The 24888-nt window shown below is 36.0% G+C and overlaps 2 protein-coding genes across 2 annotated transcripts in view; both read right to left on the bottom strand.

Annotated features, from left to right (window-relative positions):
* Window positions 1–550: 550 nt before the first annotated feature.
* ctsh (cathepsin H) lies at window positions 551–3548 on the bottom strand. The gene is made up of 12 exons (XM_051134310.1): window positions 3389–3548; window positions 3062–3093; window positions 2832–2937; window positions 2675–2745; window positions 2485–2589; window positions 2309–2395; window positions 2147–2202; window positions 1960–2041; window positions 1431–1499; window positions 1250–1356; window positions 1026–1151; window positions 551–920 (listed from the first exon to the last, which is right to left on the bottom strand). The coding sequence occupies exons 1-12, from the start codon at window positions 3462–3464 to the stop codon at window positions 845–847; spliced, it is 993 nt and encodes a 330-aa protein (XP_050990267.1). The 5' UTR covers window positions 3465–3548; the 3' UTR covers window positions 551–844.
* A 1525-nt stretch (window positions 3549–5073) lies between these two features.
* rasgrf1 (Ras protein specific guanine nucleotide releasing factor 1) overlaps window positions 5074–24888 on the bottom strand; it is a 52752-nt gene continuing 32937 nt past the window's right edge. The window contains exons 15-27 of the mRNA XM_051134706.1: window positions 20567–20937; window positions 18561–18680; window positions 15174–15344; window positions 14973–15079; window positions 14688–14800; window positions 14460–14520; window positions 12467–12570; window positions 11852–11936; window positions 11564–11761; window positions 11319–11398; window positions 11037–11154; window positions 7994–8062; window positions 5074–6964 (exon numbers count right to left, since the gene is read on the bottom strand). Coding sequence (XP_050990663.1) covers window positions 6872–6964; window positions 7994–8062; window positions 11037–11154; window positions 11319–11398; window positions 11564–11761; window positions 11852–11936; window positions 12467–12570; window positions 14460–14520; window positions 14688–14800; window positions 14973–15079; window positions 15174–15344; window positions 18561–18680; window positions 20567–20937 — 1690 coding nt within the window. The 3' untranslated portion in view covers window positions 5074–6871. The remainder of the gene's footprint in view (window positions 6965–7993; window positions 8063–11036; window positions 11155–11318; window positions 11399–11563; window positions 11762–11851; window positions 11937–12466; window positions 12571–14459; window positions 14521–14687; window positions 14801–14972; window positions 15080–15173; window positions 15345–18560; window positions 18681–20566; window positions 20938–24888) is intronic.

Genomic DNA, 24888 nt, shown 5'->3' with positions numbered 1-24888 from the left:
TGGGACCTGAAGCATTTTTCTGAAGAACAGCAGGCAGTTTAACTGTTTGGGACAAACAAGGGACTCATGAACAACTATCACTAAACAAAAAAACACAGTTGTGGATCATTCAGGTAACAACGCAGTATTAAGAATCAAGCATATGTAAACTTTTGAATGGGGTCATATTTATAAATTCAACTATTATTTTCTTTTGTAGGCTATATGTAAATGTCTTAGGCTATATGTGAAATATCTTATTCAGGTCAGTACTAAATTAAAAATAACACGCATATTGTTTGATCCATCTTATTTTGGTAAAATAATTAACATTTTGCAGATTCTCCAAGGTGTGTGTAAACTTTTGACCTCAAGTGTATACCGTCTCAAAGTATTTAATTAAAAAACAGCATAAACAATTTATAAATAAATTTAAATACAGTACATTTTACACACAAGTACTCGAGCAATGTCTGCAGTGTCCTTTGCAGTTTTTTTTGTTTGTTTGTTTGTTTACTTTTTGAAGTCTTTAAGCTCTCATACACTCACACACACACAAACAAATCCCTGAGAAAAAAACACATTTATTTCAGTACAATGATTTTGGTTGCAAACATGAACATTACAAAATCTTAATTGTAGACAGCTTCAGCTTTGAACATATATTATAGCAAATGGAGTGTCATTGAATGTTTTAAATCTTTATTTTAATGTAAAGTTAAAACAGCATTTAACTTATTTACTGACAGCTAGAATAGACTACAACTCATTAATGTTGGCCATAGTGGATAAAATGATTTTGTGTGAGAGTAAAATGCAATAATTTGTCTCCCTTTTCATGGTGTAAGATAATATTTTCAGTTATTTACACCAAAGGTAAAGGATAGGATGAACAGGCAGCAAGTCCACACATGTTCTTTCCCCTCTCAATGTAAAAATATCTGTATGGGGAAAAAAAACAGATTACATTTATATCATGGTCAAGTTTGTCAAGTGTTTTTCAACCTTACAGTGGCACAACATTTGAGAATATCATACAAACAGACCCGTTAATTCCCCAGCTGGCTCCCCAGGAGTTCTTCACTATCCAGTACGGAGTTCCATTCTGCTCAGCATAGCCCACAGCAAGCACTGCATGGTTCACCTTGTCAGTAGTGTTGTGACACTGAGTGCTATAAAATACAGTCACAACATTACAGAAATTGTCATGAACTGTCACAAATAAATCTAATATAAAAGCAAATGTATATACAGTATATTTCATCCTAACCTGGTATACACTCCATCTCTGTAGTGCATGAAATCAGATGTCACCTCATATGCAAAGCTGACAGGGTTCAACCTGGCCACAGCATCTACCATGCCCATTTCATCATACTATTAACAGGAATTTAGTTTTTAGAGTGATGACATGAAGTGTTAATAATATTTATACATGAACCATCAATTACCTTTGTAATGTTTACAACCTCCTTCACAAAGGCAGCAGCCAGATCTGGTCTGAATCTACATTCACCTTGCTACAAGCAAATACATTATGAACAAATGTCAAAACTTTATAAACAAACTCTTGAAAACAATAGTTAAGATGAGAGTTCATCCAAAAATACAAATTCCGTCATTAATTACTCACCCTCATGCCATTCCAAACCTGTAAGATCTTCATTAATCTTCAGAACACAAATTATGATATTTCTGATGAAATCCAAGAGCTTTCTGTCCCTGCATAGACAGCAACGCAACTACTTTATTCTGTTTTATCAATGTCCTTACTACCTTTTTGGGCCTTGAACGTGTCAGTTGCATTACTGTCTATATATACAGAGTCAGAAAGCGCTTGGATATCTTAAAAAATATCTTAATTTGTGTTCAGAAGATGAACAAAGGTCTTACAGGTTTGGAACGACATGAGGGTGAGTAATTAATGACAGAATTTTCATGTTTGTATAAACTAACCCTTTAAAACTGTAAAATACTTACTATACCCTTATAGGGGTAATCTTGCTCTTTCATAAGACCTTTGTTGTACATGATGTACTCAAAAGCATGACTTGGGAGGCCACTAAAAATCACGTGACAGGATTAAGTTTGTTTAGACCATTTTACAGTGAAGACTTCACTCCTAAAACCATAAAAGAAGCCAATTTATTCACTTTATCTAACTCACCCATTGCAGCCATGATTGTCAAAAGCACCTGCACAATCTACAAGCTGCTGCTCTGCCTGTAAAACAGTGCATGATATGAACAGGAAGTATGATTAGGACCTTATTAATATCTAATGCTGAACGTTCACTGTTATTGTTACATTAAAAGCAACATTTACATACTAGGTCTAGGAGTTTCCCTGTGGCAATAGCAGTGACGGACTCTAGACAGCCTGTGGTGGAAAAAGTCCAACAGCTACCGCAAGCTCCCTGAAACAGTGTCGTTGATTAAGCATCAGCACTGTTTACTTAAAAAATAACACATTATAAGCACAATAGAGGATAAATAAGCAAGCTACCTGGTTCTTGACATCAGTCACATACTTTCCTTTCGTTCTCCAGTCAATCGTATCAGGATAAGGCTCATTACTGCTCACATGATTCCCTCTAGTGGCGGAGCAGTTCTGTCAGGTTGAAAAATGTTTATGAATTGTGGTACTTTCCTATTTCCTCACTGATCACATGAGGCTGGTAAAAAGAATACCGTACCTGAGGTTCTGTCAGGAGGTAGAACTTCTTAAATTCAGCAAAGGTCATGTCTGAAAACTGATTCAGCCCCACTGTGCAGAGAAATGTTTTGTGTTTTTAAAACATCCATTATAACACTGTTTCAAGACATAGACTTAAGTATTATATCAGATCATACTTGAAAACTTGTTGTTTCCTGCATTATGGAGGTCAATCTTCTTCTTGTTGTCCAGGAATATCTGTAGCCGCTGGTAATATTCATTTATCTCATATTTTTTGTTATACTGCAAATTTTAAAAGAATGACAAAAGTTACTTCCCTTCCTCTTTCTAATTTCACTTCCTATGGTTAGTCTCGCCCCAAATTTCCTTGTGTTGCGACATGAGCTTACAATTAACTTTTTCTTACCTGAGACATCCATGATTTGAAAAGATACTCATCTGTAACAAATAAACATTTGTATTTTCATTTTTAATACACACAAACATTCTCCAAAATACATTTATATAATGTTTAAATTGTTTTATCATTCAGTCTACAAATTATTATATTATTATAGTATTATATATAACTATAACTATAGCCTACAGGCAACTTTAAGTCTTAATGTTCATGAACTTGTTATGCTTTTGTATTCAAGCCAAGCGGCAAAGAGTCAAAAACGAAAGTACGACGCAGCGTCGTAACGTGGAAGAAAAAAAGCTCAAAGTCAAAAGCTGGTTTAAATTTTTTTACCTTCCTCAGTGTGCAATGGCAATGCATGCACCTGATACAGAATGGCAAACACAACCGGTAAAATCAGCCTGTTCATCTTCAACCCTGCGAGCAACTTAGCAGCATTACAGTGTAATTTGAGATCTCATCACATGAGCTTCAGCACTCCTCCTACATGAGGGAGGGCTTTCATTGTCCTCTGCTCTTTGGGTTAAAAGTGCACTCAGTATTCTTTTAATAATTAAAACGTTTTACACAAAGAAATTAGCAGCATGTTTGAGATATATCAGTACAATGTGCACTTGGATAAAACCGTTTTATATACGTTGAGCGGGTCGTCACCTCAGGAGCAACAACGTTGACATCACATGACCAATTGTGTCACGCAAATGAGTTACTAATAATAACCATATGTTCTTTTACAACAAAAGTTGATTATATAGAAGCTATTTATAAAGTCTTACAATTAAGTAATGAATGTTTCTGTATGCAAGACAGCATAATATCAGAGCAAACAAACACTTGACTAAATGCATAAATGTACATGGGTCATTCTATAGTTAGGGGTACATTTAGAATTTGACAATGTGAAGAAAAAAGTTTTCCTTTTTCCCAAAAAAGCTACATAGCTGCTTTGAAACAATCTACACTGTATAAAGTGCTATATAAATAAAGGTGATCTGTAGGAGTATGTGCATAAAATACCATCTATGTTTGCTATTGTCCACCGTGTTACAGTTACTGGGTAGCACAGTTGATGGGTAACTTAGTTGACATTTTTAATGTTTTGGGCCTATACTCAACATGGAAGCCTAGAACTACTGAGCGTATGGTATGTTTATGAATATATTTTCATAAACAAAAAAGTTTTGGTTAAATTGTCTTGTTAAAATTTGCAGCAATAATACCTGTGTAACACTGTAACACTGTTGACAGTCAGTTAATCCACTCTTGACACAGGTTTGCTAGTTTAAGAACTAGCTTCTAGAAAAAAAAATCATCATACTGTGCAAATTATGCGAGTATGGGACAAACTACTCCTTTTTTTGGCGGGGGGGTAACTTAGTTGACAATGGTTTTTCAAACACAAATAAAACAAGTTAGCAAACACAGAACGTTCTCCTAACATTTCCCTATGGTTCCCGTTTGGTTATTTTTTTGGGAACCAAATGAGAACGTTCTAGGAACGTTCCCTGTAGGTTCTCTTTTTAATAACCTACAGGGAATGTTCCCAGAACGTTCCCTTTTTGGTTTAATTTTATAACCTAAAAAGAACCTGCCCAAAACGTTCCCTGCAGGTTATTTTTAGATTTTATTTTTATAACTTACAGAGAACGTTCCTGGAATGTTCTCTGCAGGTTATATATCACAATAAACACTTATTATTTTTGAAGTGCACACTCGAATATCTTAATAACATAGTCTAACTGAAGGCAAAACTATGAAATTAATTGATATTTGAGGTAATTTTCATGCTTAAATGCAGAGAAGAATGAGCAACTGTATAAAATCGAACAGCTGAATACCAGGGTTGTATGTGATACAAACATCATTTTTGAACAAAAGATATGGCTTTTTCAACATATAGTAGTGTAATTGGGACAATGAGATGTACCCAGTTATAGAATGACCCACATGTTAAAAAACTGCCGTTTTAAAATTAATAAGGTGAGCATGACAAAAACCACATACAAGGAAGCAATATCCCCCTGAGATAGAATAGATTTATTAGCAAGAGGTAATCAGGAAACATACAGTTTTATTTAATTTTCTTTCTTTTTCTTTTCTGTTCATTTCTTTTTTCTTTTTTGTACAAAAACTGGAAATATTTCCCAAGCCGTGGAAATAAACTTAAGGGTTGAAAGATAATTCTCATACCACTGGGTATTGCTAACAGCAAAATGTTTGTTTGTATGTTTATATATCATTTATAAGAGTATGTGCACATAGATGTGTATACAGTATGTATATAGATCTATATATATATACATATATATATATATATATATATATATATATATATATATATATTGTCCTTTTTAAAGTTTCTGGCTGATACAGTGTTGCATGCCTGCCACATGAGCGTTTAGTGTGTTTCCAGACTGTACATAGTAAAAATACATACAAATATTCACAGAATAAGCACTACATTACTATATTCCTGCTAAGAGAATGATTATAGACAGGATTACAGTATATGCAAAAACACTTTAAAGTCCTCTACCTCTAGATCATGGTTTCAAAATCACAAATCATATAGCATTGAGTGTGTAAGCATAGGATACAACGCTTTAAAGAGGTGTGCTTTAAACTAGTACATGTTAAGAAATACATAGGGCTGCATGTACAAAATATACAGAATACTTTTCTGTGTGGCGAGTTGACAATGTTTGTACAAAAATGTTTCTACGGTCGTTTTTTTTTTCTTTCTTTTTTAGGTAAGGATGCAGAACCCTACGTCTTTATTCTAGGACTACAAAAATACCCTTTGTATGCTGCAAGCGGGAAGGTCATTCACTTTTGATCATACTCTTAAACGACAATGCATTTTACAAAGTGATATTCAGTCACGTTCCACAATCACTGGAACAGCAAGAAGGACATAGATTGTCTGTAAATGTACAATAGCTGGATAATCTGGTGTAGAAGGATAGTGTTGAACCCAGAACTGCTAAGAAATGTGGCTGTGAGCAACGGAAACATTACATGGGTAAACAATCACGAAACGACCAGTTTAAAAAAAAAAAAACATAATGCGGATTTGCTTCTTTTTATGAAGAAATTGTAAAATTTAGGGCTGAGAAAATCATTTATTGTGTGCAAAATAAATTTTGCATGCAAGAACAGATCAAAATCCTTATTGGCCAATATGATTAATGTAATATAATTACCAAGCAATTCACTGTCTGTTTTAATTAAGTCATGCCAAAACTGTTAAAAAAATGTCATGGTAGTTTAGGCATGTCCAACCAACCCCTTGAGAAATCAAGGGACGGATGTTAATTATCGCAACAAATAGACGTAAAATGCTGGAGTTGATTCTGCTAAGTACAGTGACATGGAATATAATAGTATAACAGTATAAGTGTTCCTATATGCTTGGTTGTATACAGTAATATATCTGCTTTCCACATTGCTACATGGTATGCATATACCGTAAATTAGTTACATGCATCTATTAAAATCTCAAAATGCTCCTGCCGGCTTTTTATATTTCATTAAGGTGATGTGGATGAGCCTGATCAATTGAAGAAACAACCACACCTTGAACTAGGATTATATCCTATACTTTGGATTTGGAAACAAAATATGATTCCCTAAAGAACAGAGGCTGAAATCAAGTTCTTGGTGAAAGATCTGAAACAATTAGGCAACATTTGGTTACGACTAAAAACAAGGAAACACATCCAGGAGTAATAATCATGTTACGTAACAGAACACATGGATGTATACTGTAGAGAGCGTAGTGTCTGTACATTGTGTAGACGTTCGGCGGAGCCTCTCTTAGTTGGGTACTTTAGGCTCAATTCTGAGAGAGGCTTCATACAGGCCTTCTTCATCCATCACTGAGCTTCTGTCCAGTAAATACAGTGCTGCCTGAAAGACAAATGTGGTGTCAGTTTCTAATTGAATGTGTTTCTTCAGTACAACCATGGGTTAATTCTCAATTCGAGTTTTCTACACTCTAAATTCCAGTGTAGCAAAGCTACAGAAGATCAATTCTAGGTTCACCAAAGAACCTTTCATTGAACAGTTCTTAAAAAAAACACTTTCTTAGTCAAGAATCCTTTTTTACCCCCAAAAAACCTTTTTGTCCAACAGGAAGTTTCCACGGATATTAAAGATTCTTCATGGAACCACAAATGCAAATTAAAGTGATAGTTCTCTCAAAAATGAAAACTCATTAATTACTCACCCTCATGCCATTCCAAACCTGTAAGACTTTTATCTTGAGAACACAAATTAAGATATTTTTGATGAAATCCAAGAGCTTTCTGACCCTGCATAAACAGCAATGCAACTGACACATTCAAGGCCCAGAAAGGTAGTAAGGACATTGTTAAAACAGTCAATGTGACATCAGTGGTTCAACTGTAATTTCATGAAGCTACAAGAACACTTTTTGTGCGCAATACTGACGCAGAAGTGAAGAAATTGTTGAATGAAGTTGTTATTTTTGTTTTCTTTGCGCACAAAATTATTCTCATAGCTTCATTGGTTGGTTTAACAATGTCTTTACTACCTTTCTGGGACTTGAACATGGTAGTTCAGTTGCTTAATTTGTGCTCAGAAGATGAACAAAGGTCTACCAGGTTTAGAATGACGTGAGGGTGAATAATTAATGACAGAACTGTAATTTTTGGGGTGAACTAGACTGTTAAGAACAAATTAGATTAAGATTTTAAGAGTGTAAAAAAGAGAAAATATTCTCTATGCTTTGTAAAGCAACTATTTTGTGTTTCTGCACTCTGATGTGCTTTACAGCTCAGCTAGAGCAGTTTTTAATTTGAATATGACTATGTAAAGAACAAAACATAGCCAACTTAGCAACCACAAATTTGACTAGTTCTACTGGATGTTGATCATGAAACTCTATGTCATTATAAACCAACATTAGTTCAGTACCTTTGGCTGGTAATCAATCTTGTATGCCGTTTGCTGAAACTGCCTGATTTCTCGGATGATATGGGAAATCTGTAAAATGAAGTAATATGATAACAAAATGATATCTATAATTCTTTTCCACACATGCATTAAGAGAACATGAGAGAGTCATGAACTGAGAAATCAAAATTCCCTTGATCTTTTGACATATAAGAAGTCATTGTACTATAAAAAACATCCTTTAAAGGAGAAGTTCAATTCCAGAACAAAAAATTACAGATAATGTACTCACCCCCTTGTCATCCATGATGTTCGTGTCTTTCTTCAGTCATAAAGAAATTATGTTTTTTGAGGAAAACATTCCAGGAATTATCTTCATATAGTGGACTTCTATGGTGCCCTATATTTGAATTTCCTAAACGATCCCAGCCGAGGAATAAGGGTCTTATCTAGCGAAACGATCAGTTATTATTTTTTAAAATTACAATTTATATACTTTTTAATAGGGCTGCACGATAAATCGCATGCGATATCCAATGCGCATCTTGTCAGTAAAGCCGGTTCTGTAATCAGTAAATCTCCATCATGTGTGTGCTTTCAAATAAAGCATAATTTACTACACAGAGCCGTTGTTCACTGAAAAGCTGCGCAAGCTTGATGATATGGTTGGTTTTGTGCAGCGTGTCAATGAACTACAGCTCTGTGCAGTAAACGCTGCTTTATCTGAAAGCACACACAATGGAGACCGGCTTTACTGACAAGATGTGCATTGGATATCGCATGCGATTTATCGTGCAGCCTTACTTTTTAACCTCAAACGCTCATCTTGTCTATTCTCTGCAATGCGCATTCGAACTCTGTGTAATCTTTGTTAATACAGTTAGGGTATGTCAAAAAACTCCCAACTCATTTTCTCCTCCAACTTTCGACTGTGTTGACCCGGATTACAAAGAGTTGGCATGCATGTCGCAGAGAAGAGACAAGAGTGTTTAAGGTTAAAAAGTGTATAAATTGTACATTTCTTTGGAAAATAACCAATCGTTTTGCTAGATAAGACCCTTCTTTCTTGGCTGGGATTGTTTAGAGCCCTTTGAAGCTGCACTGAAACTGTATTGTGGAAGTTTAAACTCGTGGGCACCATTGAAGTCCACTACATGGAGAAAAATTCTAGAATGCTTTCCTCAAGAAACAATTTCTTTACAACTGAAGAAAGAAAGACACAAACATCTTGGATGACAAGGTGTGAGTAAATTATCTGTAAATTTTTGTTCTGGAAGTTCTCCTTTAAGTTTTAGAACTCAAAACTTTCTCATCAGTCTAAAAACAGCTTATTTTGAAGCCAGTCTGCCAAAACGACAGGTTGTGGATTGTGCCACTTTATGATGTAATGGTGTGGCTAAACTCCGCCTCCACAGAAGATCAACGCCTGCTTGTACATCACTCCCTGTTTAGCCCCGCCCCCAGTTCCTGCATGTAGTGTAAATAACAAGAGAGGCAAACGCAGGTCTACTCAGAAACCAAGTGACAAAAGCAGCTTTTCCATTATCGGGCTGAACCATTCTCTTTGCTTAACTGTTCCATTACGTGCCGATCTGGGCCAGTCAGCACGGATACTGTTTCATTTTCCACTGTGGTGCTGATAACTGAACTCTTTGGAATGTAAATACAAATGCGGCAGTTGTTGCCTTGATAATGCAATTGTAATGTAAACAGCGATATGGACAATGTTTTTTGGGACTCCTTTTTTATCTACAATTTTATTCGTTAAATAACAGAAAAAAGGACACAACTCTTGGCGCAAAAAATAAAGTAAACAGAAGGCGACAACAGGTATAACGTTACTAACAAATGCTGAGGGGATATGCATGCCAACGGAGACAGACACAGAAGATAAAACCTTTCTAAAAATACCACATTTATTGACAGTATTAATGCATGAGCTATGAACACAGCGTAACTGTTTACTTGGCAGTTGAAATCAAATAGTGCGCTTGCGCTTAGCACACACACCTCTACGAGCACAGTTTAGCACGGTTGTCTAACCGTGCCGAGAACAGTTTGTAATCGTGCCGTGCCATACCAGGCTCAGGTGGAAACACAACTGGAACCGTACCTGACCGTTCTAAGAACCGCTCGACCTTATAGTGGAAAAGCAGCTAAAGACGGCTCCGGAGACAACAAGATGCTGTTCAGTGCCAAGTTGTGGGAAAACATTCATTGTCTTTGCATTGCCTTTCTTCTGATCCCAACATTAGGAAAGAGTGGATGAACCTTATTTTTAACGAAGTTCCAGACCATGTCAGTAAGAACTTGGTCCTTTGTTCACTTAATTTTACCACACATTTGTTTACAAACAAGACACAATTTGACACAGGATTTTCAGAACGATTGAAACTAAAAGACGATTCTGTGCCGACTATATTGGATCCGACAGTAATGTCACGCCACACAAGTGTGAGTAACTGTTTTTATTACGTGGTCACTATTGCTTTGTCTGTTATTACATATTGTTCGATATGTACTGAGTATTTTTGCATTTTTAACCTAAATCACAGGAGCGTCCATGTATGAAGGATGTAGGCTGTCAAACATACATAACTTTTAGCCAATCATAGCAGTGGGTGTTTACTTCTGAGTCTACAATGCATCACGCGTATTCAGTGCTTGAAGTGGAAAAAAAGAAGTGCCGGTACTCTACACCCCAATTAACAACAACAACAATTTATATAGTGCCATTTCTAATCGCCCAGACACTGATGCTTTGACTCTGAGTACCAGCAACATGTCAGAAGTGCTGGTACGCACAAAAAAGGCTAAAATACAGAACTGCCGGTACTGCGTACCGGTGCGTACCGGCCCACTTCAAGCACTGTGCCTATTCAAACAGAGCACTCGGATGAGGAGGGTCAAAACAGGACAGAAAATAGCCTATTACTTCTCAGTTATGATGTTTCTGGATGTAAAAATCTTAATAACATTATAAGTGGACATCAGAGAACAGTACAAAATAATAAAAAAGGCAGTTCGTGACCCCTTTGAAGAAATTAACCTAAAAAAGACCTACCATTCTCATTTTGGAAAAGTTGACCAGGTTGTCCTCTGTGTAGTTGGGCGTCCCCTCCTCGATAAAGGCCAAATCAGTGAGGTACATTCCCAAATATGGCACACAGGGAGGGTCACAACTAGCAGAAATATTAGAAAAAAATCTGGTGTAAGCCATGCCAGTATCATATGATCATAACCAAATGCTATTGCAAAATAAAAAAAAATCTATGACTTACATGCTCAAATACAAAAGTCTGCCTTAAATTATAGCAACAAGTACTGACTTGATAAAAAAACATACTTTTTTAAGGCCTCTCTGAGGTTCTTGAATCTTCCTTCAGATGAGACCAACTTCTGCAGCTTGTCGATGACTGTTTTAGTCTTTGATTTAAATGAAATAAAGTGTGTTAAATGTTTTCAGATCTAACAACATCAAATAGCAGTTTATCAAAACTGAATCAACAGGAGAAGTCCAGTAAATATTCTTTTATTGCCTTAAACTCTATTTATTTAATTTTAACGAGGTTTTGTTAGACGGTTCCACACCTGTTTGGACACTTTGAGCCAGGTCTTCTTCAGACGGAAGATGGAGCTGCGATTGAGGGATGAGGTGATTTCCAGCACGGCATTGTAGTTATGGAGACAGCGGCAGATATCGGCCACCGCCACCCACTTCTCTATCACTGCTACCCGTATATTCACATCCTCACTGCGCAGGATCTCTGTAGCTATTAGGTCACTGATCTTTAAAAGAGATAAATCGGCATTGTGTTTAGTATGCTTTATTAAACAAACACTTAACTAGGACCAGATGTTTTCACACTGAACACTTACATCATTGAAGTGTTTTGTCGTTTTCATGATGTAAGGTGTCTTCTCATTTTTGTCATTCTTCATCCATCCCTGACCAAAAAACTCCCTGTTCATGACAACAAACACATTTTTGAGAAAAAAAAAACAGCGTTTGATAACTTAAGGATGATGGCATTTTCACAATTCTTCACAAGTAAATATACAAATATACTAATCTCAGACTGTTTCCTACCAGGAGGACTATTTAAGTTGGACACTGTCTCACACACATTGCTGAGTATTGTTTATTCCTAGCCATCTTAGTTTCTGTGTGTTCCTTGTTCCCCTGTTTCCTAGTCTTGCATTTTGCCCCTGGACTGTTACCTTGTTTTTTGAGATTGTTTGCTGTCTGCCCTGTCCATTGCCTGTTTGTGGATTACTCTTTTGTCTCTGCCTTGGATAATATTGTTTGCTGGTGTTCAACTCTGCCTGTATGACTATGCCTTGTCTAATAAAGCCTGCATGTGGATCCTCCAACTCTGCTGTCATGTCCCCATGTTACAGTATGAATATTAATGACATAATTTTCATTTTTGAGTGAACTATCTGTTAGCCCTCTAGTAAAGAATGAATACATTGAAACATAATCCCACTCACTCGTATGGTATGACTTTGAAAACAAGGTGGTCCAGCAGGGTGAGCTGTTCTGCGATCTCCAGAGCTGAATGATTCTCGAAAGGCTCCGACTTTCCTCCTTCCGCCTTTGTAACAAAACAATTAAATAAGATACTGAGTAATGAATTTCAGCACATCTAACATACTTGTTAACGGTGATATTTACCATACATTATAATACAATCTGACACAGAAGAGGAGTTTTGGAATATACACTACAAGACAAAAGTTTTGGGTCAGCAAGATGGATTAAAGGAAAAGTTCACTCGCAGAACAAAAATGTACAGATAATTTACTCACCCCCTTGTAAATCAAGATGTTCATTTCTTTTTTTCTTCAGTCGATAAGAAATTATGTTTCTTGCAGAAAACATTTCAGGAATTATCTCATCTCATCATATAGTGGAGTTCAATGGTGCCCCCAAGTTTGAACTTCCAAAATGCAGTTTAAATGCAGCTTCAAAAGGCTCTAAACGATCCCAGCTGAGGAAGAAGGGTCTTATCTAGCAAAACGATCAGTCATTTTCAAAACAAATCAACAATTTATATACTTTTTAACCTCAAATGCTCGTCTTGTCTGTTTTTTTCCGCGTAAATACGGTCAATACAGTTAGGGTATGTCGAAAAACTCCCATCTCGTTTTCTTCCCCAACTTCAAAATTGTCCTACATTGCTGCAGAAGTACCGACCCAGTGTTTACAAAGTGAACATGCAAAGATCATCAAACACCCTTCTAACTGTATTGACCCAGATTACACAGACTATGCATGCGCATCACAGAGACGAGACAAGACGAACATATGAGGTTAAAAAGTATATAAATTGTCAATTTTTTTTAGAAAATGACCAAACGTTTTGCTAGATAAGACCCTTCACCCTTGGCTGGATCATTTAGAGCCATTTGAAGCTGCATTTAAACTGTATTTTGGAAGTTCAAATTTGGGGGCACCATAGCAGTCCACTATATGGAGAGAAATTCCAGCATGTTTTCCTCAAAAAAACACAATTTCTTTACCACTGAACAAAGAAAGACATCTTGGATGATAAGGGGGTGAGTAAATTATCTGTACATTTTTGTTCTGGAAGTGAACTTCTCCTTTAAACTGATCAAAAGTAACAGTAGAGACCTTTATAACTCTACAAAAGAGTTCTTTTTCAGAAAAAAAAAGTGTGTTAGGACATTGTCTTGCATGGAAATTGCAGGCTGATTGGGAGATGCTTGAAGGGAAGGTACCACATGTTGCTGAAGCTTCTGATAACATTTGCATTCATCCTGCCATGTAGCTGTAAAAGAGGCCTGTTGAACCGATTCCCCATTGAAAGTCTCTGCATTATACTGTCTTCTTGTGCATTTGTCTTACGTGGACGACCAGCCTTTTTGGGGGACTTGAATGAATTAGTGTCATTGTAAATCTGCAATATTCGAGAAATCACAGATTTGGAATGACCAAATTCTCTTGTAGTGGCTGAAAGGGTCCATCCCTTCAGCCTTAATCTGGACAACCTCCTGTCGCAGGTTTTCAATCACCTTAGAGCAGCTTGCCATCTTGCAATCTCAGTGAAAATTGGGGGAATGCTGCCAGTTAAATAGGATTTGTCATATAATTAAGAAAATTAGCACCAGGTGCCAGATTAACACCAGTTACTTGTTGGCCTCTGTATGGGCTCTCTTATTTTGATCAGTTCATTTTCAAATATCTCATTTAAGTTTTTTATGCTGTGCTTCAGAACACTTTATGAAATGTGCATAAAAACTGCTCTTCTACTCATGTTTGGACGTACTTCAAATACTATATATAGTTCAAATATATATGTAGAAGATTGCCTGTTGAGCATAAGAGTGTTCTTTCAAAAACATTAAATAATCTTACTGACCCCAAACTTGAACAGTAGTTCAAATATATTGGTAAATTCTGATCATTTTAGCAACAAAATGCTGAGTAATTTGGAGGATGACCCAGAATCTCCCCACTCACCATCTGCAGCACCTCCTCCAGACAGATCTGATTGTCACCAGGATCCTCCTGTGTCAATGTCCTGTCCAAAAAAGGACGAAAAAAACAAACAACCACTGATTCATTTACATGAACAAGAGTTTATCAGATTACAGACATCTAAAATACTGCAGAACAGGATGATCCAGCTATTTCAACACACTACATGTGAGCACTGTTTTTGTCAGGGTGTAGACAGACTCTGCTTACCTTATGATGTTGGCTGCAGCTTTTCTTTCTTGGGTCAAAAGTTCAGGATCATGCATCACCTCCTCCAGGAAACTAATCACTTTCATTTTGAGCTCAGTGTTGGTTTCAAAGTCCTACAAACATACACACACAACACGCAGGTTATGCAAAAACAGATGCTTATTTTAAGAACTGAACGTATGCAAAAACAAATGTTTATTTAAGGAACTAATCACCGAAACTTTTATGGCATTGCTACAAAACCCTTTTATTTTTTAAGAGTGTATAATGTTTATTTCATCTCACCTGTGAGTGTTTGGACACCCAGTGCCTGAGGACATTGAGAACTCTGTTAGTTGCTGCTCGGCGAATCACAAACTCCTTATCTCCGTTCCTCTGATCCGTGGGGAACCCTGATAACCAATCAAAATTCACATTAATCCCCTTTCTGCCAGGCAACAAATATCCACAGCCTATGAGAGTTTGAAGCAGATTGCTAAATCCTACCTGTGCTTGCCAGAGACATGCGGCGGTACTTCTCCTTGGTCGGCGTGCCCTCGTTGGCACCTGCAGTTGCGATGGCGAAGGCAGAAGCGGCAGACAAGGCGCTACGGTTGTTATCCAGCTCCCGACAGGACGACATCACCATGCCATTATTGTACGAGAACAGAGAGAATTCTGCCCAGAGAGAAAGACAAACAACACACGGGATTGTTCAATGCATGTTTGGAGGTTAATAAAATGTTCTTTTAGCTTTATTTTCAGAGTTAGTCAGCTACTCAAAACCAGTGAAGAGATTTAAACTAATAAATATCATTTTTTATCAACATCAGCATTTTAATATGTGACCCTGGACCACAAAACCAGTCATAAGTTGCACGTGCCAACAATACATTGTGTGGGTCAAAATAATTGATTTTTCTATTATGCCAAAAATCTTTAGGATATTAAGTAAAGATCATTTTCAATGAAGATATTTTGTAAATTTCCCACTGTAAATATAACAAAACATCATTTTTTTTGCAGCCTCATATTCCAGATTTTCAAATAGTTGTATCTCCGCCAAATATTGTCCAACACATCAATGGAAAGCTCATTTATTCAGCTTTCAGATAAAAAAAAAGACTCTTATGACTGGTTTTTCAGTCCAGCATCACACATGCAAAAAGAAATACAAAACTGAATTTCAGTATATTTTAGTGTGCAAATATTAGGATGATTCCATCACTGTTAGTTACATTTTTCTTTGAACATTTAATTAAATGTAAGCCAATAAAGAGCAAATTTATTATTGATTATTCTGATTTTAGATAAAACAATGATTATAACAATAATAATATAATATTGATGAAATTTTATTAATCAAGTAATGTAGATCATTATGGAGTTAGGCTGTTTATGGTTGCAAAGTAATTTTTATTAAAAAAGTAAGTTTATTAACAGTCAGTTTGCAACACTATTGGATGATCAGAAATTTTAGAGTAATTTTATAAGAAAGATTTTCAAACATTAATATTGAATTTTTTAATAGTTTATATTTTTAATTAAACATTTGAATCCATAAAAATGTACAATAAATAAAAAAGTAGTACAAGTAAACAGCACAATTATATGGAAGCCTGTTTCTGCTACTGAATAAAAATAAATGGGTAACTGTGATATATATATTTTTTTTTTTTGTCTAACAGTTTTACTTTTTTTTCCACAACTGGGAGTTTACATCTCACAATTCTGACTTTTTCTCAGAATTTATATAAATTAATTAATTGATATAAATTAATTCATATAAATTCAGAGTTACAAAGTCAAAATTGTGAGATAAAAAGGTCCAATTCTGACTTTTTATCTTAGAATTTCATAATATAAACTCGCAATTGCGAGTTATAAAGTCAGAATTGTGAGATATAGATATTTTTTCTCACAATTATGAGTATATATATCACAATTCAGATTTTTTTCCTGCAATTCCGACTATATTTCTCATAATTGTGAAATATAAACTCACAATTGCAAATGATAAAGTCCAATTCTGAGGGGAAAAAGACATGTTTTTAATATCTCAGAGTTAATATCTCAGAATTCTGACTTATTAAGTCACAATTGCAAGTTAAAAATTCAAAACTGCAAGATATAAACTTGCAATTTTGATAAAAAAGTCAAAATTGCGAGATATAAAATTAATTGTAAGATAAAAAGTTGCAATAACCTTTTCAATTTTTTATTAAGTGGCAGAAACAGGCTTCCATACAATTAAGCCTAAAACGATCTACAAAACAAAGTTTGAACCTGTACAGGAACATATTTAAGTTGAATTAATAATATAATATTACTGATATTTTAACAAACCAGTAATATAGATCATTATATTAGTGCTTTTAATAATTTTCAAAGTTTTTAGTTTTTAGTTTTGTTGTAATGTAACAATTAAACAATTTTCTTAAGATTTTGCAACACAGTCAGAAAACTTTAAAGTTAACAACCCAATTAAGACTAAAATGACCTACAATACAAAGTTTAAATCTGTAGACTAAGAAATTTGAGCTGAATTAGGTGCAGATGTGAATGAGGAATATCAATGCAGTGTATCTAAAACTTGTTGTTAACTACACCAACTAAAAAACCCAGACAAAAATTCAGTAAATGTGACGTTACTATGTTTCCAAGTGCTTCCTCTTTAAGGTTACAGCAGGTGTGAAATAAGACAAGATGGACTCATGCAGAAATAATGGAGGCAGTGACATTATCTCCACAATGGATGAGCCTCCGATGATGACATATGAAAATGTCACAAATATCTACTGCACCCGACTGTTAAACAAAAACGACTACCCAGATTATCTGCGGCTGTCAGCAAGACCAAAGTAAGCACTTATTTCCATACTGTTAGTTTTGTACTTGCAAGCACTTTCCACAAGCTAATGCGTCATGTTATCATATGAAAAATGTCTTTTTTGGAGTGCAAGAGTGATGATACTGCAATGATGTTGAATGAAGTGCATCTAAGCATCCAGCAGGTGGCGGTCCGAGACATAAAATCGCAGACTGCGTCTTCATCAAGACAATAGGCAGGGCTCTGGTTCTCAAGATGGTTGAGACTAAAAATAGCTCATCATTTCACTAAGATGTATGTCTCAAATACACTCTCAGGGAATAACAAAAGCAGCGTTTTAAAGAAAACAAGTTTGTTGTTGCATGCTTCAGATAGGGGTCGTAAAAAATCTTAAGGATGACCAAAACATGCTTTATTCTTCTACTGCCTTGATGGCAATACTGCGTCACACATATGAAACAATGGGGTCATCGTTGACCTTTGAACTCCTATTTAATTTAGTTTTAAAAGCAAGGAGACGGTATTGTTGCAGCGCATCGACCGCACTCAAACAAACCCAGTAACCGGGGTGGCAGAGAGAATACATGCTAATGGTTGCTATGGCACAAGTTTTCCAAACACCTACTCACGCCTCCTTTGGCGTTTCCCTGAGCTTTTTTTTAAAACCTACAGAATTAATGAGATTTCGCATGAATCGTGTCTTGCGAGGCTTCCATCTACGTCCTCAGGATCACTTCAGACCTTTACAGATACAGCATGTACTTTAAAACACGAGCGACACGTGGGAACAGAAGAGAACCGAATACAACGACCTCGATCTCACATACAAAATGCGAAGGAACTTGATGTTTTTACATATAGATAAGTGAACCTTTAATAAAACGAATGTTACTGGACCTTTGAATTAAACACTCAGTCTGCCATTTTGAGCCATTGATAAATGCAACATTTGGCTGGTCTGAAGGGTGCAGGTGGCTTGTCAGCGTGAGATGCAGGTGCTCTGGTTTTCATGTCAGTGAGCGATAACAACATGGCAGGGAAGTCTAGGACAGAGTGTCTTCTACCTGAGGAGTTTTTGCATTTGACGTTTTTGGGAGTGGTGGGTGATTTGGTGGGCGACACTTCAGCCTCTGCCTCGTCACTCTGGATCTGGTCGTTGTCGCTTTCCTCCCGCACCGAAATGTCTGGAAAATAATACGTCATAGGCATTACAATTATCCATACGCATAACATATCGAACAACTAGGGCTGTCAAACCGATTAATCGTGATTAATCGCATCTAGAATAAAAGTTTGTGTTTACTTAATATATGTGTGTGTACTATGTACATGTATATTCATATATATATATATATATATATATATATATATATATATATTTACACACACACAAGCACACATGTAAATATTTCTTTAATATGTGTGCATTTATATATACATATAAATGTACACAGTACAAATACATTATGTAAACACAAACTTTTATTTTGGATGTGATTAATCACGATTAATTGATTTGACAGCCCTAAAAACAACACAAACCCACCACATTATGACAGTTTGCTGTCTGGATGTCAAAAGTACTGATATTTCGGTTCCACGCTGATACTATGATTAAAAGGGTTTTGTATCCTTCACTCAAAAGTGCAAAGAAAAAAAAACATTACTTGAAAAAAAAAAAAAACATTAATCAAATAAAATATATTACAAAAGTATGTATTTCAGCCTGGGAACATTTAGCATTTTGTTTAGTTAACATGAAGTGCGGTACTAAAATAACTAAAACTAAAAACTAAAACCTAATAACAGAATACAAAAGAAAAGACAAAACTAATAAAAATAATACAGGACACAACAAAATTACTATTAGAACGAAACCAGAAAATCTAAAAAAAAAATTGAATTCAAAATATAGACCAAAACTATAATAGTATTTAAATTATATCAATTTTGTAAAATAACACCAAAAGTCTGTCTGAGTACTTGAAGGTACAAGCTAACGCTGTTAATGTTTGTTAAATTATAACAATAAATACACACAAATACATATTTAAATATTCAGTAATAAAAAATACAAAAAACACTCTACATTCTAATTTTATATATAAAAAAGTTGATATTTTTAATAACTATTAAATATATATATAAATATGCCACGTTTATGCTGGGTTACTAAAATTGGTATTGAGAAACTGAAATTTCTCTGGTACTGGTATCACCTACTGAAATAATAATAAAAAAGCTAAAACTATAGACTAAAACATAATAACTTAACACAAAAAAATACAAAAATTGCGATTAATCTTTAAAAAAAAATTTGAGCTTGTCTAATATATGTGTGTGTACTGTGTGTAATTGCTATATATATATATATATATATATATATATAAATGCACACAAATTGATGTATATATTTAAGAGAAATATGTTCTATACAAAATATTTGTATTTATATATAATATCAATTATATTGTATTTATATAAACATAACAATTATACACAGTACACACACATATATTAGGCAAACTTATTATGTATGCGAATAATCGTGATTAATCATTTGACAGCCCTATAAAATACACAACAAAATTACTATTAGTAATAAAAATCTAAAAAAAAAACAAAAAAACAACAGAAACTATAATAGTGTATCAGTGTTACTAAAATAACATAATCAAAAGTCTGTCTGAGTACTTAAAGGTACAAGCCATTGTTGAGTTTGTTCAATTATAAAAATATATACGTGACCCTGGACCACAAAACCAGCCAAAAAGGTTATTTTTTTTATGAAATTGAGTATTATACATAATCTGAAAGCTGAATAAATAAGCTTTCCATTGAGGTATAGTTTATTTGGCTGAAATACAACTATTTGAGTATCTGGAATCGGAGGGTGCAAAAAAAAAAAAATCAAAATATTGAGAAAATGGCCTTTAAATGTTGTCCAAATCAAGTTCTTAGCAATGCATATTAGCACACAGCACTGTGTTATTAATTTATGCTGTGTTATTGAAATGGTGGTTGAGAATTTTGTTGAATTTCAGTGAATTAATTTGCAGTATGAGCTCACCCTGTTTGCCCAGCGAAACCTCATCAGCCTTGTCCGTCTTGCCTTCACCCTCGTCAGCAATCTTGCTGGTGATGGGGCTGGACACGTAGAGCTTGTTGATGTCCAGCGTGGTCTTGCTGAAAGGGGACATGGTGGAGTACATGCTTGCATAGCCATTGGAGGAACAGCTAAGGGCAGCCAGGTCCAGAGCCTTCCCACCGGTGATGATGGGGATGTTGAGGGACAGTTTGCGCCGGCGGTTGGGGGACGATGTCTTGGTGATGGCCAACGGGGGTGGGGAGGAAAACTTGCGGCTGGCACGGGGTGACTTCGGTGGCTCTCCGTAGAGGAGCTTGTTGTTCTGGCTGCTCGCGAAAAACAGCTCCAGGGATCTACATATCAAAAAGGAGGAGTGAGAGTTGATTTAATGACCATGTTGACTCGATTTAAACCTCCTGAGGCTGTCAAACATGGATGTGCAATTTTAGATAAGGAACTATCAAAAGAAATCTAAAGGTGAAATACAGTACAAATTTACTATAGTCAAACCAAAATTTATTCAGACACCTTCAACATTTCTCACATTCTCACAGTTTATTCGCTATAGTTTAGAAAATGGTAATAAAATATGACAAGAACTTCATCTTGATAATGCCAGATAACTTTGATAGAAAGGTATGTAACAAAACATGGTCAAAGTGTCAAATCACATTTTTGGTCCCAAATTTTTATCAGTTTTACTGGTAGTCCACTGTATGAATAATTTTTGGGTATATGTCACAGTTTACTTTATTTTGCTATCCTCACTTACATAAATGAACTATAGTGTCCTGCACCCACTAGTAAAAAATATCAAAAATTATATCCGGTGTCTGAATAATTTAATTATTTTTTCCATTTTTGTTTTTTTTAAAAGAATGTAATATTCAGCAAGGGTGCATTAAATGAAACAAATGTGACAGTAATAATGTTTATATTATTTTAGTTTTTTTTAAATAAATGCTGTACTTTTGAACTTTATATTTATTAAAGAATCCTGAAAAAAATGTATCACAATTTCCACAAAAATATTAAATAGCATCAACTTTGACAATAATAATAAATGTTTCACCAAATTAGCTTTTTATAATGATTTCCGTAGGATCATGTGACAATGAAGACTGGAACAATGGCTGCTGAAAATTCACATTTGCCATCGCAGGAATAAATTACATTTTAACATTATTACAGTTACTTTAAACTGTAATAATTATTCACATTATTACTGTTTTTTACTGCATTTTTGATCAAATAAATGCAACAATGCTGAGCATAAGAGACTTTTTAGTGAGTATAAGAGATCTTACCGAACCCAAACCTTTGAATGGTACTGTATACCTATTTTCATCTATATTTTATGTTTTTTTAAATATTTTTTTCAGTGATTTTTCAATACTTTCTGTCATTCCAGCTTAATATGATAATTAAGCCATTCAAATGATTTCCCTGAAATAAAATAATAATAGAAATACATCAAAAATATGTTAAATTACATAAACCACAGTAAAACATGCTCATTAAATAAAAATGAAAAATACTTTGTCTCATTTCATGCGACCAAATGGTTTGCTCGGATGACTGGTTGAGCTGTGAGAATATCAACGTGAAGTTAGCACTCAGACCAATGGAAACCTGTTTGAAAACACTCATTATTTTCAGGTCAGTGTCACTATAGACACAGGTTGTTGATAAAATCTGGGAGCTTTCTGACCCTGCATAGGCAGCAATGCAACTGACACGTTCAAGGCCCAGAAAGGTAGTAAGGTCATCGTTAAAATAGTCCATGTGACACCAGTGGTTCAACTGTCACAACCATGTTGTGAAGCAATGAGAATAGTTTTTGTGCAAAAAGAAAAAAATTAATGACTTTATTCAAACATTTCTTCACACACGTTCACAGAAGTGCAGAAGTGTCACTACAGACACTAAATGACACGCTTCACCTTTAAACGAGAGCAGTTTTTAGAAAACCACCATCGGTGCATCACTAGCCTACAAAAAGACAACCGTTACGTATTTTCCTCTCATTGCAGCTCATGATTTAGCCGTTAATGCCTTCCCTACGCCGCACGGCGTGCTCAGGGTATATGCGCTGACAGAGAAAAGCATCTCTGTGGAGCATAAACAGCCTACTCTTCACATCTCTCTATAAGGTTGGAGAGCGTTGCAGAGAAGCTTTCCCACACATCGAGCCACCCCTACACGTCATGCCTGCACAGAAATAGCCCCTCTTATGACAGTCTGGGTGACCGTTGGAGCTGAGGCAGGGCAGCTGAGCGGGGGAGGTCTGGGGAGGCATCACAGCCATGCAGTCTGCCCAGGGGAGAGTGGGTGCTACAGGCTGTGGGTGTGTGGGAGGTCCCCGGCTCTTACCGATTTGCCTGGATCTCCGTCTCCGGAGCCAACCGGAGGAGGAGACGCAGAAAGCGAGACGAAAATACAGCGCGCATGCGAAAGAGAGAGAGAGTGAGAGAGGCCGCTCTGGCTGCAAAACGTGCACACTAAATATTTCATCTCGCAGATGCGGCATGGGCGGAGGGTGGGGTCCTGCAGCAGAGTGGCCGGTTGCTAAGGTGATGGCGACAGAGCCCCGCTGAGATGCTTTAGTCAGGCAGGCACGCAGGCGATGAAGCAGGGCCCAATTACTGCTGTTTCCAGCAGAACACACACATACATAGAGCCGGGCGACACACATTAGTGTGACCTCTCGCAAGCCTTTAGCAACTCCAGCACATCTCACTCCCTTCCCCTTTGGCTTTCTCTCTGTTTCGCTCTCTTTTCTCTCCTTTTATCTCGTACGCATGCAGACGCTCACTCGCTCGCACTATAGGGTGACAAACACTGGTGTGACCTCTCTCCTATCACACCGAATCGTTTTTCTGCTCATTCTCTCTCACACGAGAACACAAATCCAGCAAAGCACAGGCCTGCTGCTAATGAAGCACTGCATGTGCATATATATATATATATGTTTGTGTGTGTGTGTGAAATTATGGATTGATCAAGATAAGCATTCCTACAACCAACTAAACATGCTGACTACTTTTTCTAGACTTTTCTATATTTAAACTACATTAAAAAGTTTGTGTTTACTACTTGTTTTTATTATTATTTACCAAGTATGCATTAAATTGATCAAGAGCGGCAGTAAATACTACATGTCACAAAAATACCTGACTGATTCCTGACTGATTAGTCATTATAAATTGTAAGTTGATATTAAAGGGAGAGTTCACCCAAAAATTCAAATTCTGTCATTAATTGCTCACACTCATGTTGTTCCAAACCCATAAGACCTTTGTTCATCTTTGGAACACAAATTAAGATATTTTTAAAGAAATCTGAGAGCTTTCTGAGGCACGCGGACATGTAGGTAAACGTCCACATCACCTCCGTAAACATACGTAAACATTCATCAAGTTCATCTCGGCTACTTCTGATTCTGGAAGAAGATGCGCTGAAAGGAATAAGCCAAAATTTACCTCAGACGAAGAACGCAATGCAATGCAATGCACAGCTTGATCCAGTTGAGGAGATAATTCTGATGAAGATTACTTGCATTTGTTATTATTGTGTTATTAAAAAAAACCTTTGCCAGTCCTATGGCTGAAAGAGTACCTACACGGATGAAAACTTCTTTAGTGAGCTCAATTATAGTAATGCCGCATTTTATTGTCAGTAACGGTAATGTCGTTGTAACGGGGGAAACAGTAATTAATTTGATTACTCGTCAATGAAAAAAGTAATGCTGTTAGTAATGCCGTTTATTTATAACTCCGTTATTCCCATCACTACAGATGTCACATGGACTATTTTAATGATGTCCTTACTACCTTTCTGGGCCTTCAACAAGGTAGTTGTGTTTCTGTTCATGCAGGGTCAGAAAGCTCTCAGATTTCATCAAAAATATCTTAGTTTATGGTCTTATGAACGAATGTCTTATGGGTTTGGAATGACATGAGGGTGAGTAATTAAAGGGGTCCTATTATGTTCTTTTACAAAGTCTTGATTTTGTTTTGGGGGTGTACTAAAACATGCTTTCATGTTTGGTGGTCGAAAAACGCATTATTTTTAACATAATTTACATTATTACAATACATCTCTCCCAGCTTGGCACATAAGGCTCGATTAGTTCTGGGTTTAATGAAGGCCCGCCTTCCGAAAAACAAAATGTGTTGTGATTGGTTAGCTCACCCACAGCGTTGCAATTGGCAAACAGTTTAGAAGGTGTTTCAGCACTGCCACACCCCTTGTCAAAGAAGCAAGTTCTGTGTACAACTGTTAGCGCAAGCTAAATTAAAGCG

The sequence above is a fragment of the Labeo rohita genome, chromosome 18 (assembly GCF_022985175.1).
Source record: "Labeo rohita strain BAU-BD-2019 chromosome 18, IGBB_LRoh.1.0, whole genome shotgun sequence".
Taxonomy (NCBI): domain Eukaryota; kingdom Metazoa; phylum Chordata; class Actinopteri; order Cypriniformes; family Cyprinidae; genus Labeo; species Labeo rohita.
This window is presented reverse-complemented; position numbering and strand designations above follow the sequence as displayed.